The sequence below is a fragment of the Euwallacea similis genome, chromosome 7 (assembly GCF_039881205.1).
Source record: "Euwallacea similis isolate ESF13 chromosome 7, ESF131.1, whole genome shotgun sequence".
In the NCBI taxonomy this organism is placed as follows: domain Eukaryota; kingdom Metazoa; phylum Arthropoda; class Insecta; order Coleoptera; family Curculionidae; genus Euwallacea; species Euwallacea similis.
This window is the reverse complement of record NC_089615.1, coordinates 872,977-889,839: the sequence shown is the minus strand read 5'-3', so window position 1 is coordinate 889,839 and position 16,863 is coordinate 872,977. Positions and strand designations below refer to the sequence as shown.

At 33.8% G+C, this 16,863-nt stretch overlaps 3 protein-coding genes across 5 annotated transcripts; 1 reads left to right on the top strand and 2 right to left on the bottom strand.

The window, feature by feature from the left end:
- Positions 1-578: 578 nt before the first annotated feature.
- Positions 579-5,785, bottom strand: LOC136410147 (ubiquitin-conjugating enzyme E2-24 kDa-like). Its single transcript, XM_066392153.1, has 4 exons — positions 5,637-5,785; positions 3,447-3,705; positions 2,964-3,170; positions 579-2,907 (listed from the first exon to the last, which is right to left on the bottom strand). The coding sequence occupies exons 2-4, from the start codon at positions 3,700-3,702 to the stop codon at positions 2,810-2,812; spliced, it is 561 nt and encodes a 186-aa protein (XP_066248250.1). The 5' UTR covers positions 3,703-3,705; positions 5,637-5,785; the 3' UTR covers positions 579-2,809.
- A 227-nt stretch (positions 5,786-6,012) lies between these two features.
- stx (stuxnet) lies at positions 6,013-16,863 on the top strand. Of its 3 annotated transcripts, none has more exons than XM_066392150.1 (7): positions 6,013-6,483; positions 6,550-6,637; positions 7,729-7,892; positions 7,963-8,102; positions 8,198-8,358; positions 8,424-8,589; positions 15,997-16,863. In XM_066392150.1, the coding sequence occupies exons 1-7, from the start codon at positions 6,278-6,280 to the stop codon at positions 16,086-16,088; spliced, it is 1,017 nt and encodes a 338-aa protein (XP_066248247.1). In that variant the 5' UTR covers positions 6,013-6,277; the 3' UTR covers positions 16,089-16,863. The 3 variants fall into 3 exon arrangements, with proteins under 3 accessions (XP_066248247.1, XP_066248246.1, XP_066248248.1); XM_066392149.1 differs by having other exon boundaries at positions 6,017-6,483; positions 8,195-8,358; XM_066392151.1 differs by lacking the exons at positions 6,013-6,483; positions 6,550-6,637 and adding an exon at positions 6,805-6,939 and having other exon boundaries at positions 8,195-8,358.
- Positions 13,974-15,060, bottom strand: LOC136410144 (histone-lysine N-methyltransferase SETMAR-like). Its single transcript, XM_066392152.1, has one exon. It carries the CDS (start codon positions 15,058-15,060, stop codon positions 14,044-14,046), a length of 1,017 nt encoding a protein of 338 aa, XP_066248249.1. The 3' UTR covers positions 13,974-14,043.

Below are 16,863 nucleotides of genomic sequence, written 5' to 3'. Positions count from 1 at the left end.
AACAAAAAATAAGAAAATTAAATAATATTCCGAAAACTGCTAGAGATAGGTATAGGAAGTTAAATACAGAAATTATTGGAACGAAATATAGAACCCAAAAATTAAAAAATATACAGGGTGTACCATTTAAAATATCGGAGATGCTAGTACTTTCTGATAGAACCGGCAACGCTGCATTACTGAAAATATTTTAAGTCGATATAGCAAGTTTATTTATCTACTTATGCAAATTTTCAGAAAGATCGTGATATCAGTCTTCCGGAAATGTCTAACCTACCATCGGCCGTGAATCACCCAGTATATGTATATACATGCCACTCCTCCATTATGTCCAGAATTAAGTAGTAGAATCAGCACTATATCATTAATTACATCACAAAAATGCATTAATTGGAATGTTAATTTATGAACGTACAGGGTAGTAATATCGAGAAATATGAACATTTGGGCTGAAAAAGGAGAGTTTCGCAGATTTCATGATTTGAATTTGAAGCAATCGGAACTTGTACCATTTTGGAGCAGTGATAGCTTTTTTGCGAAGCAAAATCTATTCTTGATGTAGTAACAAAACGACAAAATGCTTATGTACTAAAATTTATTACATGATAATTATAAACTAAACAGTACCTAGAAGAATAGTCCATATTCTCGTATAATTTAGTTTAAAAAACTCATTTTCACGAAGCTGACAAAGGAAGTTTATACTGCGTTATATCAGTTGACTGAAGTAAGAAATATCGCAAAAACAGGTAGTTCCGCCAAGCAATCTACACATTAGATTAAATTGCACAACTTACAGGACTCTGCGATCGGCTAATGTGCCGCAAAAGAAAATCATATATCAAACAACTAAATGCAACTTTAGTATGGAATAGGGCACCGTTTTATCGCATTACGATCTACATTTATCCTTTATATTTATTGGGAAAATCCACAATTACCACAGGAACATAAAATTTATTTCATCGCCGATATCATGTACAGCCTGTATAATCGCATTTGGCGCAAAGTTCGCGTTTTTGTTCAATCGCTCATATTGATGACGATTTTTCACTATTTAAGTTTCAGTTGTTCGCAGATATTTAGAAAAAACATTGACAACATTACAGACTTAAAAACGTATACATAATTCTCCCGACATCGTAAAATTCCATTGGTGGAGCGTGTAAACCTGGCACTCTGTATATAAAATTTCTTTATTGTTGAAACCAGAACTAGTGTTATATCCATGAATCAATAACTCGATGTTCTCAACCTAAAAATTATAACGTCTTGAGTCTGATCGCTCATGCAAAGCGCAAGAATCATTATAACAATAACGGATAATCATTAAAAAAATCCTCGCAATAGGTCGTAAACGTAGGGCGTTTATTAACTTATTTACCATCAAATATCTGATAACACACTACGAGATCAATTTATCCCCCACATGCCTTTGATATGTCAATGCCTATTTGAAGTTTTTTTGGTGATTATCTTATATGTTATAAATGCACAGGAATTATTATACTTGCAAATTAAGGTACTTACTGCTGATAATATAGTTTACCACAAATAGGCAGACAGGAGCTCAAGAGGTTTAATCTTCAAATCAACTCCATTACCTTCTATTAAGTGATCTGACAATAAATCTTTATTTCTTTGAACAGTAAGGGCTGAGTTCCTAACTGCGACGGATACAACAACAAATAACCTTTCAAATTTGTTTTTTTTTGTTGAGAACTGTAGGTTGCTCTTTTCGATTTTCATAACAAAAATCATTATGGTTCTGAGATTTCTCTTTGTTTTTTCAGCAGCATTTTTCCTTTCGCTTTTCACAGCATAGTTTTCACGTTGGAATTAGCAACAATCAATGTTGCCAAGTCCCTTCATAAAATACGAACCTAATTAAAAATAAGTTAACATTTTAACAAGCTCATCAGTTCACCGATCCGAGACATGATTGAGTGGAAAGCAATTGCTCCGGTTGTCGTGACAAGTACGCAGTAATACCGCTTTTAAAATACACTTAATTCAATTCAAGTTAATCTAATTTATAAAATTTAATGCCCAAGCTGACAATCCGCGGATGCGAAAAAAACTTTCCTCGACGGCCCAAACAACGACGTAACATCCATGTACGATTATACAGACTGTAGTCAACTTTGGCAACTATAAGAATATTTATTGTATAACAAAAGCACTCAATTCTTCGATGGAACTAAACGAGGAAAATTCAGTCTATCATAAGTTGATTCAGTTTTCTTGCGGGGTTGCTTAAAGAGTACTTGCGTGGAGGAGCGAGGTTTTGCTTGTGTCAGCTCCTGCTAGTTCGAAATTCGGTAAGTGAGATTCAAACAATAGTTTGAATTTGGAAAAGCGTTTGTGTATTAAAATATTTTTCTGAAAATGTTAATTTTGGTGAAATCGATAATTAAAGGCTCAAATACCCTTAACATTTATGCTTTCTAGCTGCATTTTAAGTTAATTTGATTGGAAATGATCAGCTGAAAGAGAAAAATCACCCACAAAAATAAGACGATTATTAAAGCTTTTCTAGTCATTTTGCATTGCTTCATTACATCTTCTTTCACCCGTAAGCGGGCGTATAAGTTAAGACTACCATCCACAATAATTCCCGCAAGATAAAATACCTTTCAGTCAGACAAAGATACAAAGAATCGAAATCAAAACTGAAATAGGCGTTAAAGGTATTACAGACTAACAAAACATTACTATTTAAACGACGCTTAATTTTACGACGAAGATTTTCTTGCCCCGACTGGCACAGCGAGGAAAGTGACAACTTAAACCATCGGCAGCTGTCAAATCACGTCGCATATCTCTTGGTCCACAGACGAGCTATACGATCATGCTCCTCTCGATTTTGAAGATATTGCGTCGCTATACTGCCCACTAGAGGATCGGCTAGAATTAAAAAAATATTAATCTCCGTGCTGCCTCCTTATGGTAATATTTCTTACCTGGATTGCAGTCAGTTAATAAGGAACAAATTGACAATAGGACCTTGGAAATTGTCAAGGCCGGAGACCAGTTGTCCTTCAAAATATCAAGACAGATTACTCCTTGGCTGTTGATGTTGCAGTGGTAAATCCTTGTGCGAAACGTTACTTTCGGAGGTTTAAATGGGTATTCTGGAGAAAAGTGGATGTCGAGGAAAAAGACTCCACCTGTTTTTAAAGAAATAATGAAGAATATTTTTGAATATACTTACTACGTTCGATGAGACTTGACACATACTAGTAACTAAGAATTTGAACAAGATTATTTCAATATAAAAAATCTTTAAAACAAAAAGTTGTCTCCACTCATTATCAATTCAAATTCAATTATATTAAAATAACATATTCATTAAGGTATCATTGCTAATGTCATAAAGCCGAATTCCATAATCATGCCTCCTGACAGTTCATAAGTCTAATGACCTTACTAAATCGTATTCTTACCTTCATAAACGGAACCAGGTGGTCCTAAAATAGTGGACACCCACTCATAGAAATTTTCGCCTTTAGGGCCGGCACTGCAATTTGGGGGAGGATCAAGTGTGATCTCAGCTAGTTCCTTCTGGATGCGTTTGGCAGAAGTGCCTAGTGCCTTGGACATTTTGGGGTTAGGTTTACTTTCTTTTGATTCTTTTTGATCACCAACTGCAGCTTGTCCTCCTCTGCCTCGTCCTGATCCGCTGGAACCAGCTGCAGACATTATCTGAGAGAAAGATAAAGTAGCAGATACATAATTAATTAACTGATTTGATTCAAGAACTTAGAATGCCTACCATTAAGTAGCCACATGCATATGTTAACTAAATGAATTAAAATATTCCTCAGTCAATCAAGAAGCGATCAAAAAGAAGTAGCAATTTAAAAATTCAGTAATATGTAAGGTGTGTCCCACTTAGTGTGTTAGAGTTGCTGTTGATTTTTTATATAACCAACAACGTCGCATTTCATTCATATTCCAGACATTTTTCTTTATTGTTACTTTTTTCTAACTTACCCATAGTCGCATATGCAAAGTAATGTGGGTTGATACAGCACATAGACCATAGCACAGAAAATTAGCTTTATGGTTACACCTATTACCGTTCATACAGCGCACAGCATATGCATAACAAATGGCAGAGAAATGCCATATATTTTTAACTTTCTATGTAATTCTTATGCATCATGTTATGTGTTATCGTTGAGGTCGAGGATTCAGTACATAACTTGAAGATTGATACAAAAGGATACACAAAGAGTTTTAGCTAAACAGACTGTATTTACAGAGCTAAACCTAGATGACCGTTATTTATAGAGAAAAATGGGGTTCCAAAAATTATCAATTATTGTTCACAAAGTGCCAAGGAATTCCTACTTCCTCAATTTCTGGGAATGTATGTACATAAATTTTAAAGGTTTATTTATTTGACTTCATTTTTCAGGTAGTTTATTCAAGATTTTTGTCAAGTTGTATGACATTAAGACATAAATCTGCTTGTAAATTTACTACAAATGAATGGATATCCTTTGAAACATTAAGAGATAGATATAAAACAGGTGAGTGTGGAGGACCTCAAAACAAGTCAATTTTTCTAATGAAATTTTTCCTTATAGCTATAGACATTGGCCTCAGAAAAAATCTTGCAAAGTACAACCATATTTTGAAAATGTGTTTCTTTCATTAGATTGGCAGAAACTTGAAAACCTGTTTAGTAACTGAATTGCACCTTGCTGCAAACAAGAGCAGGTAAAAAAATTAAGCCAACAGACATCCAGGACCCTTCTTAAGCTTTTCTAGTTACTATTACTAGTTTGAACTAGTTCCAATGTACATTTGAACTTGACCCATGACATGTACATTTGAACTTGACCCATGACATGTTCAAACCAGTTCGAACATGTCATATTTATCTTGAAAAATAATTTAACAGTACTTGACAAATGGTACATAGGATTAGAGATAAACCATGGTCATATCCATAGCACAAGAGATGAGATCTTTGGTCACATTTTGTGTTATACTTTGGTATGCAAATGGCTCAGCTTATGTATCTGTAAATTGGTTTACCTATTTTGTACCTCTCAAGTTTGTAATATTGTGCTTTTGTTGTACTATACCAGCCCATAAATCGAGTTTAAATAGTCACGTTACAAAGACCAAGATCAAATAGGTAAGTAGTAGTAAATTAATAGAAGATACTGTAGAGCTTGCATTTTACCTTAACAGTAAACCTGTTTAGCAACTTATTTGCACTTTGCAGTCATATTATTATACTTATTTTAATCCAAAAAGACTTGTTCGCAAACAAGAGCAGGTAAAAAGCCGACCCGACACCGACCCACGACCCTTCCTGTCTCAAAATTGATTCCTGTCTGGGTCGGCCATTTTGATCTACGGTTCTATTACAGATCTTTGATGGTAAAACCGCTTTATTTAACTGCAAATTCTTGTTAAAAACAAGTACCTATGTTAGCTACACATCCTTACTATCAAATGAAAACAGATTTGTTTAAAGAATACCCGAAAATACAGTAGCAACTTTGTTTTTTTTCGGGGCAAATACGGGAGCAATTATTGATTTTTTTGTGAAAAACATGCTCTTCCTTAGTTCTTTAATGAAAACAGGACGTATTTGCATTGTAGAAACCACTTACCCAATTAACTTTCACTCGAAAATCTTTTTGATAAAGTTGCACTAACTTAACATAAGAAAAATTCACGGCTGATCACTAAACATGGCTTACGCGTTCGGCTGCAGGCATAAACGTCACGAACTTTAACGATATTCGCCGAAACGAATTATTGCTGTCAGAGATGTCAACGAATGTAGCTGCCGAGTTTAAAATAGAAAGTAATATGAATAGCCAGTGGAGGTCTTACACACGAATTGATGATTCGAGGAAATACAAAATATCACGTGATATTTTTCACTGTACCAATGCAGCATCTCATGTTCAACACATGCGCAGAACTTTTTTTCGTACTTAATTTCCTGAGTTCTGGCGATCATTTCCTAACGCTACTTTCATCTTATATGCCATAGCTTTTATAAATCTGCGAATTGCAACATGACTGCAATTTGACTTGAACCTTCAAACTTCAAAACTAAAACCCAAAAGCAAAGGCAAAAACTTTAGTATTTAGGTAGGAAAACGAAAAGCAAAAAAAACGAGAGCAGTTATGTGTTGATGGGAGAAAGACGTGAATTTTTCGGTGTAGGTGCAGTTTGGGGGTCGCAGAGTGATTTCCGAGGCTTGCATAGGACTTTTGTTAACATTAATTAGCATTTTAAACAATGGAAAACTTGCCAGAGACTACCAGTAACCCCATTTCCCAGGGGTGTGGCCCAGATACCCGAATAAATGTCCAAGTGAGCCCCACCACGGGAGGGGACTTTTTTATAAGCGTAGCATCCGATATTACAGTAGAGCACCTTAAAAAACTCATATCAAAAAGACTGAAACTACCAAGAGATAGGATATGTTTGTTGTTCAGAGATAAGTGGGTTTTAGTACCAAAGTACAGTTAATTCTATATTGTCTTAATGCTTTTTCCATTTATTTTTAGGCAACTTCAAGATGGAAAGTTGTTTCATTATGGCGTTGCTGATGGATCTAAAATTATTCTTCTTCCAAATGTGGAGACTGGCCTTACTGTAAGTTGTTTTATTTCTAATAATCTTAGTGGTGTTGGTTTAAGTTTAAGAATTTAATCAGTACTCCAATTTTGAGCCACATCCCTGGGATCTCAGAAATAGTAATAAATATAGAGTTGATTAATATGAATCAAAGTCATTCCTATTTGTGAAAAGTTAGATATTAGTTACACTGAAAGGCCATGTCCAAAACCAAATATTCCTCCTCTGAGGTTAAATTTATTATATATCAAAAACTAAAAAAATACATAGCTCAAGTAACTACAATTCCGATTTCTTTTCCTATGTCTGATACTAGAAAGGTAAGGATATTAAAAAGGTAAGTTTGCTCTTTAGTTAATGGTGTGTAATTTCCATATGGCGTGCATAAGAAAACAAATCGGTGTGTAAAATGTAGATACTTAAAAAATAACTGACGCTGCCATTCAAGTGCCATCATAAAATATGTGAGAAGTCCAGGTTTCCTCAAAATTGGATTTGGAATGTTCCTGATACAATATTTCTTCAATTAGCATTTTTTCAGTTAATTGTTCTTTAGATATTTCAAGAGTATTGATTCCTTTTCAAGCTGTATTCATAATGAGTATTAGAATGCACAGCTTTTTCCTAATTTAATTAACACTTTAACTCACGCCATTTCAGATATCCCCCTATAGTGAGCCCCATATAAAACTGCCCACCCTGAATACTGTTGTTGTGATTAATGCAAAATTAAGGAAATACTGGGGAAAAGTGATGTTTGATTTGAAAATAGAAACATATCACTGTGGCAATTTGATCTGCAGTATGCACTACACTTATATAAAAAGATTGCATAATGTGGTTTTCCAAGCAGTGTGCAATTTATTGCTTAGACTGATTAACATCACAAATATACAGGCTCAGAATATATGGTGATATCTCATGGCACACTGTGAATTTGTAAAAATTACTCCAGTGTTTTTAGCATTAATTACTAACTTGTGGTCATTGCAATAATTATGAATACCTAGATTAGAACTGACATTCATCTCCATGTTATTAGCACATAGCAAAATTGAAAGTGTGCAAGAGTTGCATTTTATCCACATAAAACTGATATTTATTTGCAGAATCAACGTCCTGAAGTAGGAATAATGCAAGCATTGGAATCACTAAATGAGACTCAGGTCAATGAATTTTTATGTGGTAAAGCTCCTCTAAATCTAAGTATGCGCCTTGGTGATCATATGATGCTCATTCAATTGCAACTGAGTAGTGTAGCGCCTTCGAACAAGTAAGTAATATTCACCTGAATCTACCTTAAATGTAAATATAAATTAACTTACTAAATGTAAAAAAAATAGGCCCTCAAATTGCGTCCCATTAATGCAATCCCCGGGATCACCTAGTTTATTACAAGCTAGTAAAAACCTTCAGCACACATTAAGAAAATTATCGGCTGACATATTTGCCGGTCAAGAAAGAAGTAGAAGCAGTAGTCGAGGTGAGAATCAATGCATCCACTAACTGTGAAATCTTGAAATTGCTTTATTCAATTCTTTAGCTGACAGGAAATTAATGTCGATATTTTCTCAGTAGGTAGCGACAGAGAAAATGTTTATTCAGGAACCTTTAGTGGTGCACTTAGTCCTACCCTTCAAGATTCGCGCGGACTACCGCGAAGAGACGTTTCCACCATTGTCCATATTCTAAATGATCTCTTATGCTCTGTGCCTGAACTTCGTCGCTTACAAAACAGGGTAGGTACTCACTTTAAAATCAGTATGAGTGGGCTTGAAAGTAAAAGAAGAATTATGTGTCTAAGGAAAGCGATGAAGACCCAGCTTTTAATTCCGAAGATATATGTACGGATGTGGGAATTTCAGCTGTGCCAAGCTGCTCATCCACACCGTGCTGTTCATCAGCGCCTTGTTGTCCGTCTTCCCCTTTACCCAATCAGGACCAAAACTCAGTGACGAGGACTAAAGTAGGTAAGAAATCAGCCATTGTGGTTATACAAGTCAATCATTAATTTATCTGATTCACAAAGCAGAATATGGAATTACTTTGGACAAACAAAAATAATACATATTTATTGTTCGGCACGTGGGAAAGTCACCTTCAGTGCTTGTTATATACATATCTATGCGCAATGGTTCCCAGGGTTTATCAGTAGTACTATTGTGTGTGAGGAAAAATTGGCAAATTTATCAGCTGATTATTTATTTTTATCACTGCTCGTATTCTTTATCCCTTTGTATTCAATAAAGAATTAAATTAATAACAATTTAACGATTCAGAATACATAGTCTCAAATAAAGTGAGTTCTATGAGGATTATAAAAACGGTAAGAGATACAAGGTGACTTAAATTAGAAAAACGATGCATATTTTTGTGTCCATTCTCAAAATGTTCTAAAATTAAAAATTGTACAGAGATTGTCAAGATGCAAGTAAAAAACTGTAAACTGATTTTTGAAAATCATAAATTAAGAGTAAACCGTTCGAGTTAATTCGATGAAACTTGGCAGTTTAAAAAAAATGCCTTTTAACCATAAATGAGAAAGGTGCTTTTGGACCTACCAAAATAGAAAAAAATAAACAAAGCAAGCAAAATTTAATCTGAATAGACTTAAAAATAAGTGCTTTGTTTTATAATCAAAAAGTATCACTGGATTTTAGTGTTACTATAGATATTTTTGTGAAGCGTCAACAAATATTTCTTCCCTGTTGTTTTACTTTATATAAATTTTTATTCTGTCAAATTTGAAAGTTTTACACTTTTGACTACCAGAAATTTTATAATAATAAAAAATAAGGAATTATTTTTAAATTGAGAAAAGTTGAAGATGAATGACTACTATATTTTGAGTGGAAGAAATATAGATAGAGCTCAAAACATATGTATATTTTCAGAAGTATCAAGAGAGATGTCAACCTGGGCATACAATATTTAATAGACTTAGAGTGAATCTATTTAAGTATGGGTTGTTTGAGAAGAAAATCAGTACACTAAGAGTTAATGAAAATGTAGGAAATCTTGTTGTTGAAGCCCTCACGTCTCACTGAGTTAAATAGAACATAATATTGGTATAAATGAATCAATTGCTTATCAGGTTCTACAGAAAAATAAATTTAAACCTTATCAAAAACATATTAGCCAACATCTTAGGGATGGCGATACCGGGAGGAGACTTCATTTTTGTAATTAGTTTTTGAGAAAATCTAGAGAAGATCCTCATATTTCACAAATTGAGAAATATTTAACATGAAAAATAACATGTATTGGGCTGATGAAAATCCACGAATGAACAAGAAATTGAGACATCAAGCCAAATGGGGCTTTAATCTATGGTTTGAAATTCTTAATAGATGTATATTTGTAATTTTTGGCGAAACACTTACTGGAGAAAGATATTTAGAATCTCCAACAGAATGTCACATAAATGATCGAAGATTTGCCTCTGACTAGTTAACATGTGGTTTCAGCAGGATGAGATACTGCCATATAACTCATTAGCCATCACGCAATATCTAAATGATATGTGTGAAAATAATTAGATTGGACATCGAGGACCTGTCAGTTAGCCTGCAACTTATCCATACTGGACACCTCTCAATTTTTTTGTTTGAGGATCTGTAAAAGATGAGGTTTACTGCACATTCTATGATATAGTAGCAGAGTTGTTTCGCATTGTAGTGAACCATTTAAGAAATATTTCCAAATATGCTAAAAAGTGCTTATACGTCCATTGTTAATGACTATAGTTTGTGTCAACCATAACGAAGAAATGTTTGAACATTTTTTATAGTTGTTAGAATTAATAGTTCTTACTCGTAGTAAGAAAAGTAGCTACTCTTTTGTTATGTTCCTTTGTTATTTTTGGTACAATTGATAAAACTATAATTGTGTTAATATTAAAAAACATTAAGTTTTTATTGTCTCATTAAACAGAATATGTGGTACATTAGGGTTAGCGCGCACTTGCTAATAAAAAATCGCAACTCGTCATATTTTGTTGCGTCTCGATTGTCACAAGTTAAAATGGAACATTAATACTATCATAGACCTGCAGGCATTTGCTGTTTTTTAATTGAAGCTCTAACATTTTTTATTGTTTTCCGTCGACAGCTTCCATACTATTAGGGAAATTTGTTCGTTCCTAAAACTGTTTAGAGATATTTTTCCAGCCGGTCTGAATCATTTGCTGCAGCTCCAAAGGTTGTGCACAAGTCCAAATTATATTGCATTATACATGTTATATTATTTTTCTAACAATTTCGTAAATAGTAGTGACCCCTAATAAATATTGAAAATGCAAAGAGTAATAGCTATTAACTGTGGAGAGATACCTGCAAGTAAATAACTTAAATTATTCTATTCCTAATATAACAGTTTAATTTACAAATAAGGATATTCAAAAAAATGGAGAAATTTAAAGGATTACTTTGCAAAAGAACTAGGAAAGTAAAAAGATAGTGTCTGGTCAAATAGTTAAGAAAAGAAGAAAGTATATTTACTTTCTTTTCTTCTAATTTGGTTCCATTATGGAAGGATGACCAACCAGCAGTAACATAACAACTGAAGATGAAAATACTGATATAAATAAAATTCTTCAACGAGCGCAATCATCTACAGTTCAGAAACACAGAAACGTCTTACGAAAAATTTCTTCTGAATATATTCGTGTTGAAAAGCAAGAATCAAGTAGAAAAGGATAAAAAGTTTACTCTAATGTTGGTTCCTATGTTGGAAAAACTGAACGACGACCAAAACTATTTTGCAAAAGTCGAAATATTATATGTAGTGAAGTGTGCCAAAAACATTACACTAATTAAAAATAATTCTCATCCAGACCACATGTCACCCAATGATCTGCCCAGTGAGAGTCATTTTCTCATACTGGATCGCACTCATCGAATACCATGAATCCTATTCATTATAAACCCCCATCGGTTTCATTGCCATCACTATCCTCAAAGTTGTTCAACGCAACTTCTGGGAGATCATCCGAAAGTTGTGAACTAGTATATATATAATGTGTCTTACTGCAAAAAACTAAACATACATGTATAAGAATGTATCGGAATAAAGCCAAAGAATATTCTTTAAGTTCAAAATTCATTTATAACTAATTAAGTAAATAAATTATATTTAAACATTTTCTCACCTTAGTCACTGACAAACGTTCCTCTGCTGATACAACCTTTCTCCTTCTAGTGTTTTGGTAAGTTATACAGTGCTTTCATTTCAAAACAAACCACCCTAAACAACTCTTGAATTATCTATTGTTTTAAAATTTCCAAAAACACGTCAATTGAGATGTCGAGGGGGAAACTTTTTGAGCTTATGTCCAATCCCCTATCTTCATCCCCTTGAGCAGGGGGCGACTCACCCCTAAAATCTTAAATGGAATGGGGGCTCGAGTGACACCTCATTTTAAAGGGCATCCAAAGACCTTTTCATCTAAGAAGTTTCAGCTCATTCCATTTAGCCATTCCAAAATGGCAGCCACTTGAATTTTGCGATTTTTACAACGAAAAAATTATTTTATCAAATGTTCAAAATGCAACCCGTTATTTTCTAGATAATAATAAAGTCTATTTTCAAATTCTTTGCGAACATTAATGAAAGTTTGTCAGTCAAAATGTACACCATTTTAAATAATAATTTCAAACTATCTGATAAATGAATATTCTAACAGTAACGTTAAAATAGTAGTAAGTAGTCTTAAAAACTAGTGTTTGTTGCTTTAATATCAAAAGAATGCAAGGCATTTGGCATTTCTTTAGGGTTATTGTAAAATAATACAGGAAACTAAAAAGACATAGCTACCCACTTTATACTGTAATATTTATTTAATTAGTTAATAAAAAAATTGAGGCACTTATCGACTTCTTGTATGATAATATACCGGGTGATTCCAGATAAATGTGACAAGCAAATATCCTAAAATTAAGGACATCTGTAAAAAAAATGTTCAAATAAAGTCTTTTTTGGTTTCTACAGCTCAACTTCTTATGCTGTCAATTTTTTTCCCCAAGGTCACCTTCACCTGTCTTTTGAAGCCAACTTCGTTTTTTTAAATGGAAGACCTATGTTCTTTTTGAATATTCAAATTCTTTGTTGATAGTAAAAATTTTTTACTGAAAGTGATAAAATTCATAATACTAGATACAAAATAAACGCTTTATTAAACCTTATTAGGGTATTTAAGTATTATTATTTTTTATATAGTAAATTTTACTTTATTGTAAAAAAAGAATCAATCTAACAAATGTTTGAAATGGTGCCCCTGCCATTTAAGACTCCTGACAATCCTGTTTTGAAATGAGTGTGGTATTTTCTAACATTTCATATGTGATATTTTGACAAGCGTTTCTGATTCAAATTTTCATGTATTTGGCGACAATTAGCACTCAGTTATAAATGTTGTTTCAAATGACGTCACAAAAAAAATCTGGTGAAGTAAATCAGGTAATCGAATTGACCGGTTAACTTTACTACCACGCCTAATCTACCTTTGTTTAATTATAAATTTAAAACTTTTCTGACATTTTTTGCATAATGAGCAGGGAAGCCATCATGGTGAAACCACATTATCAACCTTCACTCTAAATGAACTTCTTCAAGGTGTGGCAAATCTTCTAGCAAAAAATTCCTATATTTTTTTGCATTGAGGTTCTCATCAATGAAGTATAGCCTAATCAGATGTCTATCTAAAATACCATACCAAACGTTCAAAAGTCCATGGTAGCTGTCTTTCTTCTTCACGCAACCAATGCGGATTTTCAATCGACCAATGATGCATGTGGCGATTCATTTAACCGTGGTTTGTAAAACTTGATTCATCCGAAAATAGCACATTTGAAAAAAAAAATGCTTTTTTGTAGAGTCTTCTTTGTGCCCAAGTACAAAAAGTCATATGAAAGACCATAGTAAACTATTTTCAATTGGTTTTGTCTGTTTTAACAAAAATTTTACGAAATTGAACTTGTAGCACTGCCGAGGTAAGAGTTTATTTTGTAACTAGTATTATTATGAATGTTTTCACTTTTAGCAAAAAATGTTTCAAGTAAAAACATTTTCACTCAACAAAGAATTTAAATCTCTAAAAAAATTAGATGTTCTGTTTGAAAAAACGAAGTTGACCCCAAGAGACAGGTGAAGGTGACCTTGGCGAAAAAAATTGACAGCATAAAAAGTTGAGCCCTCGACTAAACTAAAAAATACTTTTTCTGAACACTTTTTTGTAGTTCTTCTCGATTTTAAGATATTTGCTTGTCCCGTTTATCTAGAATCACCTGGTAGATATGAAAAGTAAGTAAATAACTAAATAAATAAAAAAACAAAATTCGAGTCACCTATTAGGTCGTGTAGTATGAAATGAGTAGAATTGAATTGAAACTTTAGTCATTTTTTTTTCATATGAAATGTTTTTATTGTCAATCGAAATATGCACCACCATTATCAATACACTTCTGCCATTTAACGGGAAGTTCATTGATTCCCCTGCTGTAAAAGCCTGCAGGCCGGGAGTCGATAAAGTCTTGGAAGGCAGCTTTGACAGCCTCGTCAGAGTTGAATGTTTTCCCTACCAAGAAGTTATCCAAATTTTGAAAGAAGTGGTAATCAGTGGGTGCTAAGTCGGGTGAATACGGTGGATGACGAAGAGTTTCCAATTCCAACTCCTGTAGCTTGGCCAAGGTGACTTGTGCGGTGTGTGGCCGAGCGTTGTCGTGCAACAATAGCGGTGCGCTTCGATTGACTAATCTTGGCTGCTTAACCGTCAGTTGCCTCATCATTTCGGTCAGTTGTCGGCAGTAGACATCAGCCATAATCGATTCACCAGGTTTCATGAAGCTGTGATGGATGACACCTGCGTTGGACCACCAAACGGACACCATAAGCTTCTTTTGATGAAGATTTTTTTTCGCACAATGTTTTGGTGGTTCATCTTGATCCAACCACTGCGATGAACGTCTGGTATTGTCATATAGGATCCATTTCTCATCACAAGTAACAATCCGATTCAAAAATGGATCGTTATTATACCGGCACAACAAAGAACAAGCTTCGAGACGTCGTTCTTTCTGTATGTCGCTCAACTCATGCGGTACCCACTTGTCCAGCTTTTTCACCTTACCAATTTCAGCCAAATGAATCAATATTGTTTTTTTGGTTACACTGAATATTAACGATAATTCGCTTACACTTTGACGTGGATTCGCTTCCACCACGGCTTTCAGATAATCGTTATCCACTTGAGTTTCAGGTCGTCCACGTGGTTCATTTGTTAGGTCAAAATTGCCAGAACGAAATTTCATGAACCAACGAGATACTGTTTGCTGTGAAGTGACTTCAGTACCAAACACATCATTAATATTGCGAGCCGTCTGAGCTGTTGTGGTTCCACGGTGGAACTCATATTTCATTAACACTCTAATTTCACTATTTTGCATGGCTGCACAAAAATTTTTATAAAAATAAAAGTTTTCAATAATTTTTAACACTTTAAACTCTGATCGAAAGAGGAAGAATGTGCCTTTTCCACATAAAAAAGTCAAGTCCAAATATAGATTTAGAGTGAAGTTATTCGCAGTTGAATGTGGCATTTCGAGAATCTACTCATTTCATACTACACGACCTAATATTTCTTACATTCAGGTGACGACTTAAAATGGACACTGATTTAACCAGTGGTGCAATTTTTCCTTGTTATTTGCTATTCAGAAATGACAGGCAGACCACGTTATGAATCACTTCTTAATAGAGCTGAATAAACTTCATACATAAACACCTTTTTTTTAGTCACTGAGTTGGCATCACATTTTTGCTTGTATTTATCTATATGCTTCTAGCATGACTTAACTTCTTTGGTGAAGATTGTTTTTAAAAGGATACGATATTAAGTCTATTTGACTACGTTTATTCTTGTAATGATTTTTATAAGAAATATTAAATGCTTTTTATAAAATTAAGTGCAAAATCAGCATTTAATTGAATATACAATATTGACGGTCCTGAACTATGAGTTAACTCATATGAATAATTAGTTTTTTCCACTAAACCTTAGTTATATGTAGTTAGGAAGATTGTTGTTTTTTCTTGCACGAAACAGTGTGAAACCGGTAATCCGAACGTTATTATCCAGTCCATAGTGAATTTGGTGACAATTTGGTAAATTCCTGAATCCGAATAGCGTCTTCGAAATTCAAAATTTTTGGTCTTTCGAGTTGGAATCACATCTTTTTCGATCCTACGAAACGGATTATACACATTTCTGGTCACTTCAAATCCGGAACACTCACCTTCTCATTTGCTCCATAGCGTCTATAGTGCGCGTGGAGTGCTTTACCTCCTATGAATAAGTCGACTCTTAACGTTCTTTGTTTCAGATCAATTAAGATTAGTAATGGGAGAGAGACGGGAACGGCGAAGGCAGCGGAAAGCAAAACCATACTCTTTGCTCTCTGCCTCAGCAGATTGATTCCGGATCGGTTAATGTGTAATATTTTATCCTGGACTTATGGTTAACTGTTTTGTGTCGATAACAATTCTGATCTTTTTAAAATTATATAATCAAAGATTCCCCTCAATTTTTTAGTATTGTTTTGACGAAAGTCTATAAAAATTTTACATGTCCCAATATGAAACTGTAAGTCTTGGGAGAAGGCAAAATATTCTTTCTATTGCCGGTTTCTACATAAATGTCGGAAATGTAGAACTTTGACTCGCATATGAAGTTCTGCATTTTCCAGCTCTGCAGTTAAGAAGGTTAAGGTAATAATTATTACTCTGGCTCAACTTTGTGTTGGAGTTGTGTCTATTTGACATAATTTTTTGTAACATTTCATAAAGAAAAGTTCTAATTACTGTATTTGTTATGATTTCAGATAGGTGTAGTATATATTGTAAAAGACCATACATCTCTTCTCATACTCGGAGATTATAATTATTTATAGTTCTAGGGAATTTCGTTCTTTTATAACCACTCTAAGGTTTTAAGGTTAATACAATGTTCTTGTTAGTTTATTAAATAAATATGGTGCGGACACTTATTTACTTTGAGCTTTAAAAATCGACTTAAGGTTTAATTCTGGCATATCAACAGTCCAACTTTCACTTAAGTGAAATAAAAAAATGCATTTAAATTATAAATTTATAGCTTCTAAACATTTATAATCATTTATTTCTTAATACTGTGTAATCGGCAACTTGGCAGAGAAGAGATATAAGTATTAGTTCCACAGTTCCTTTACCGG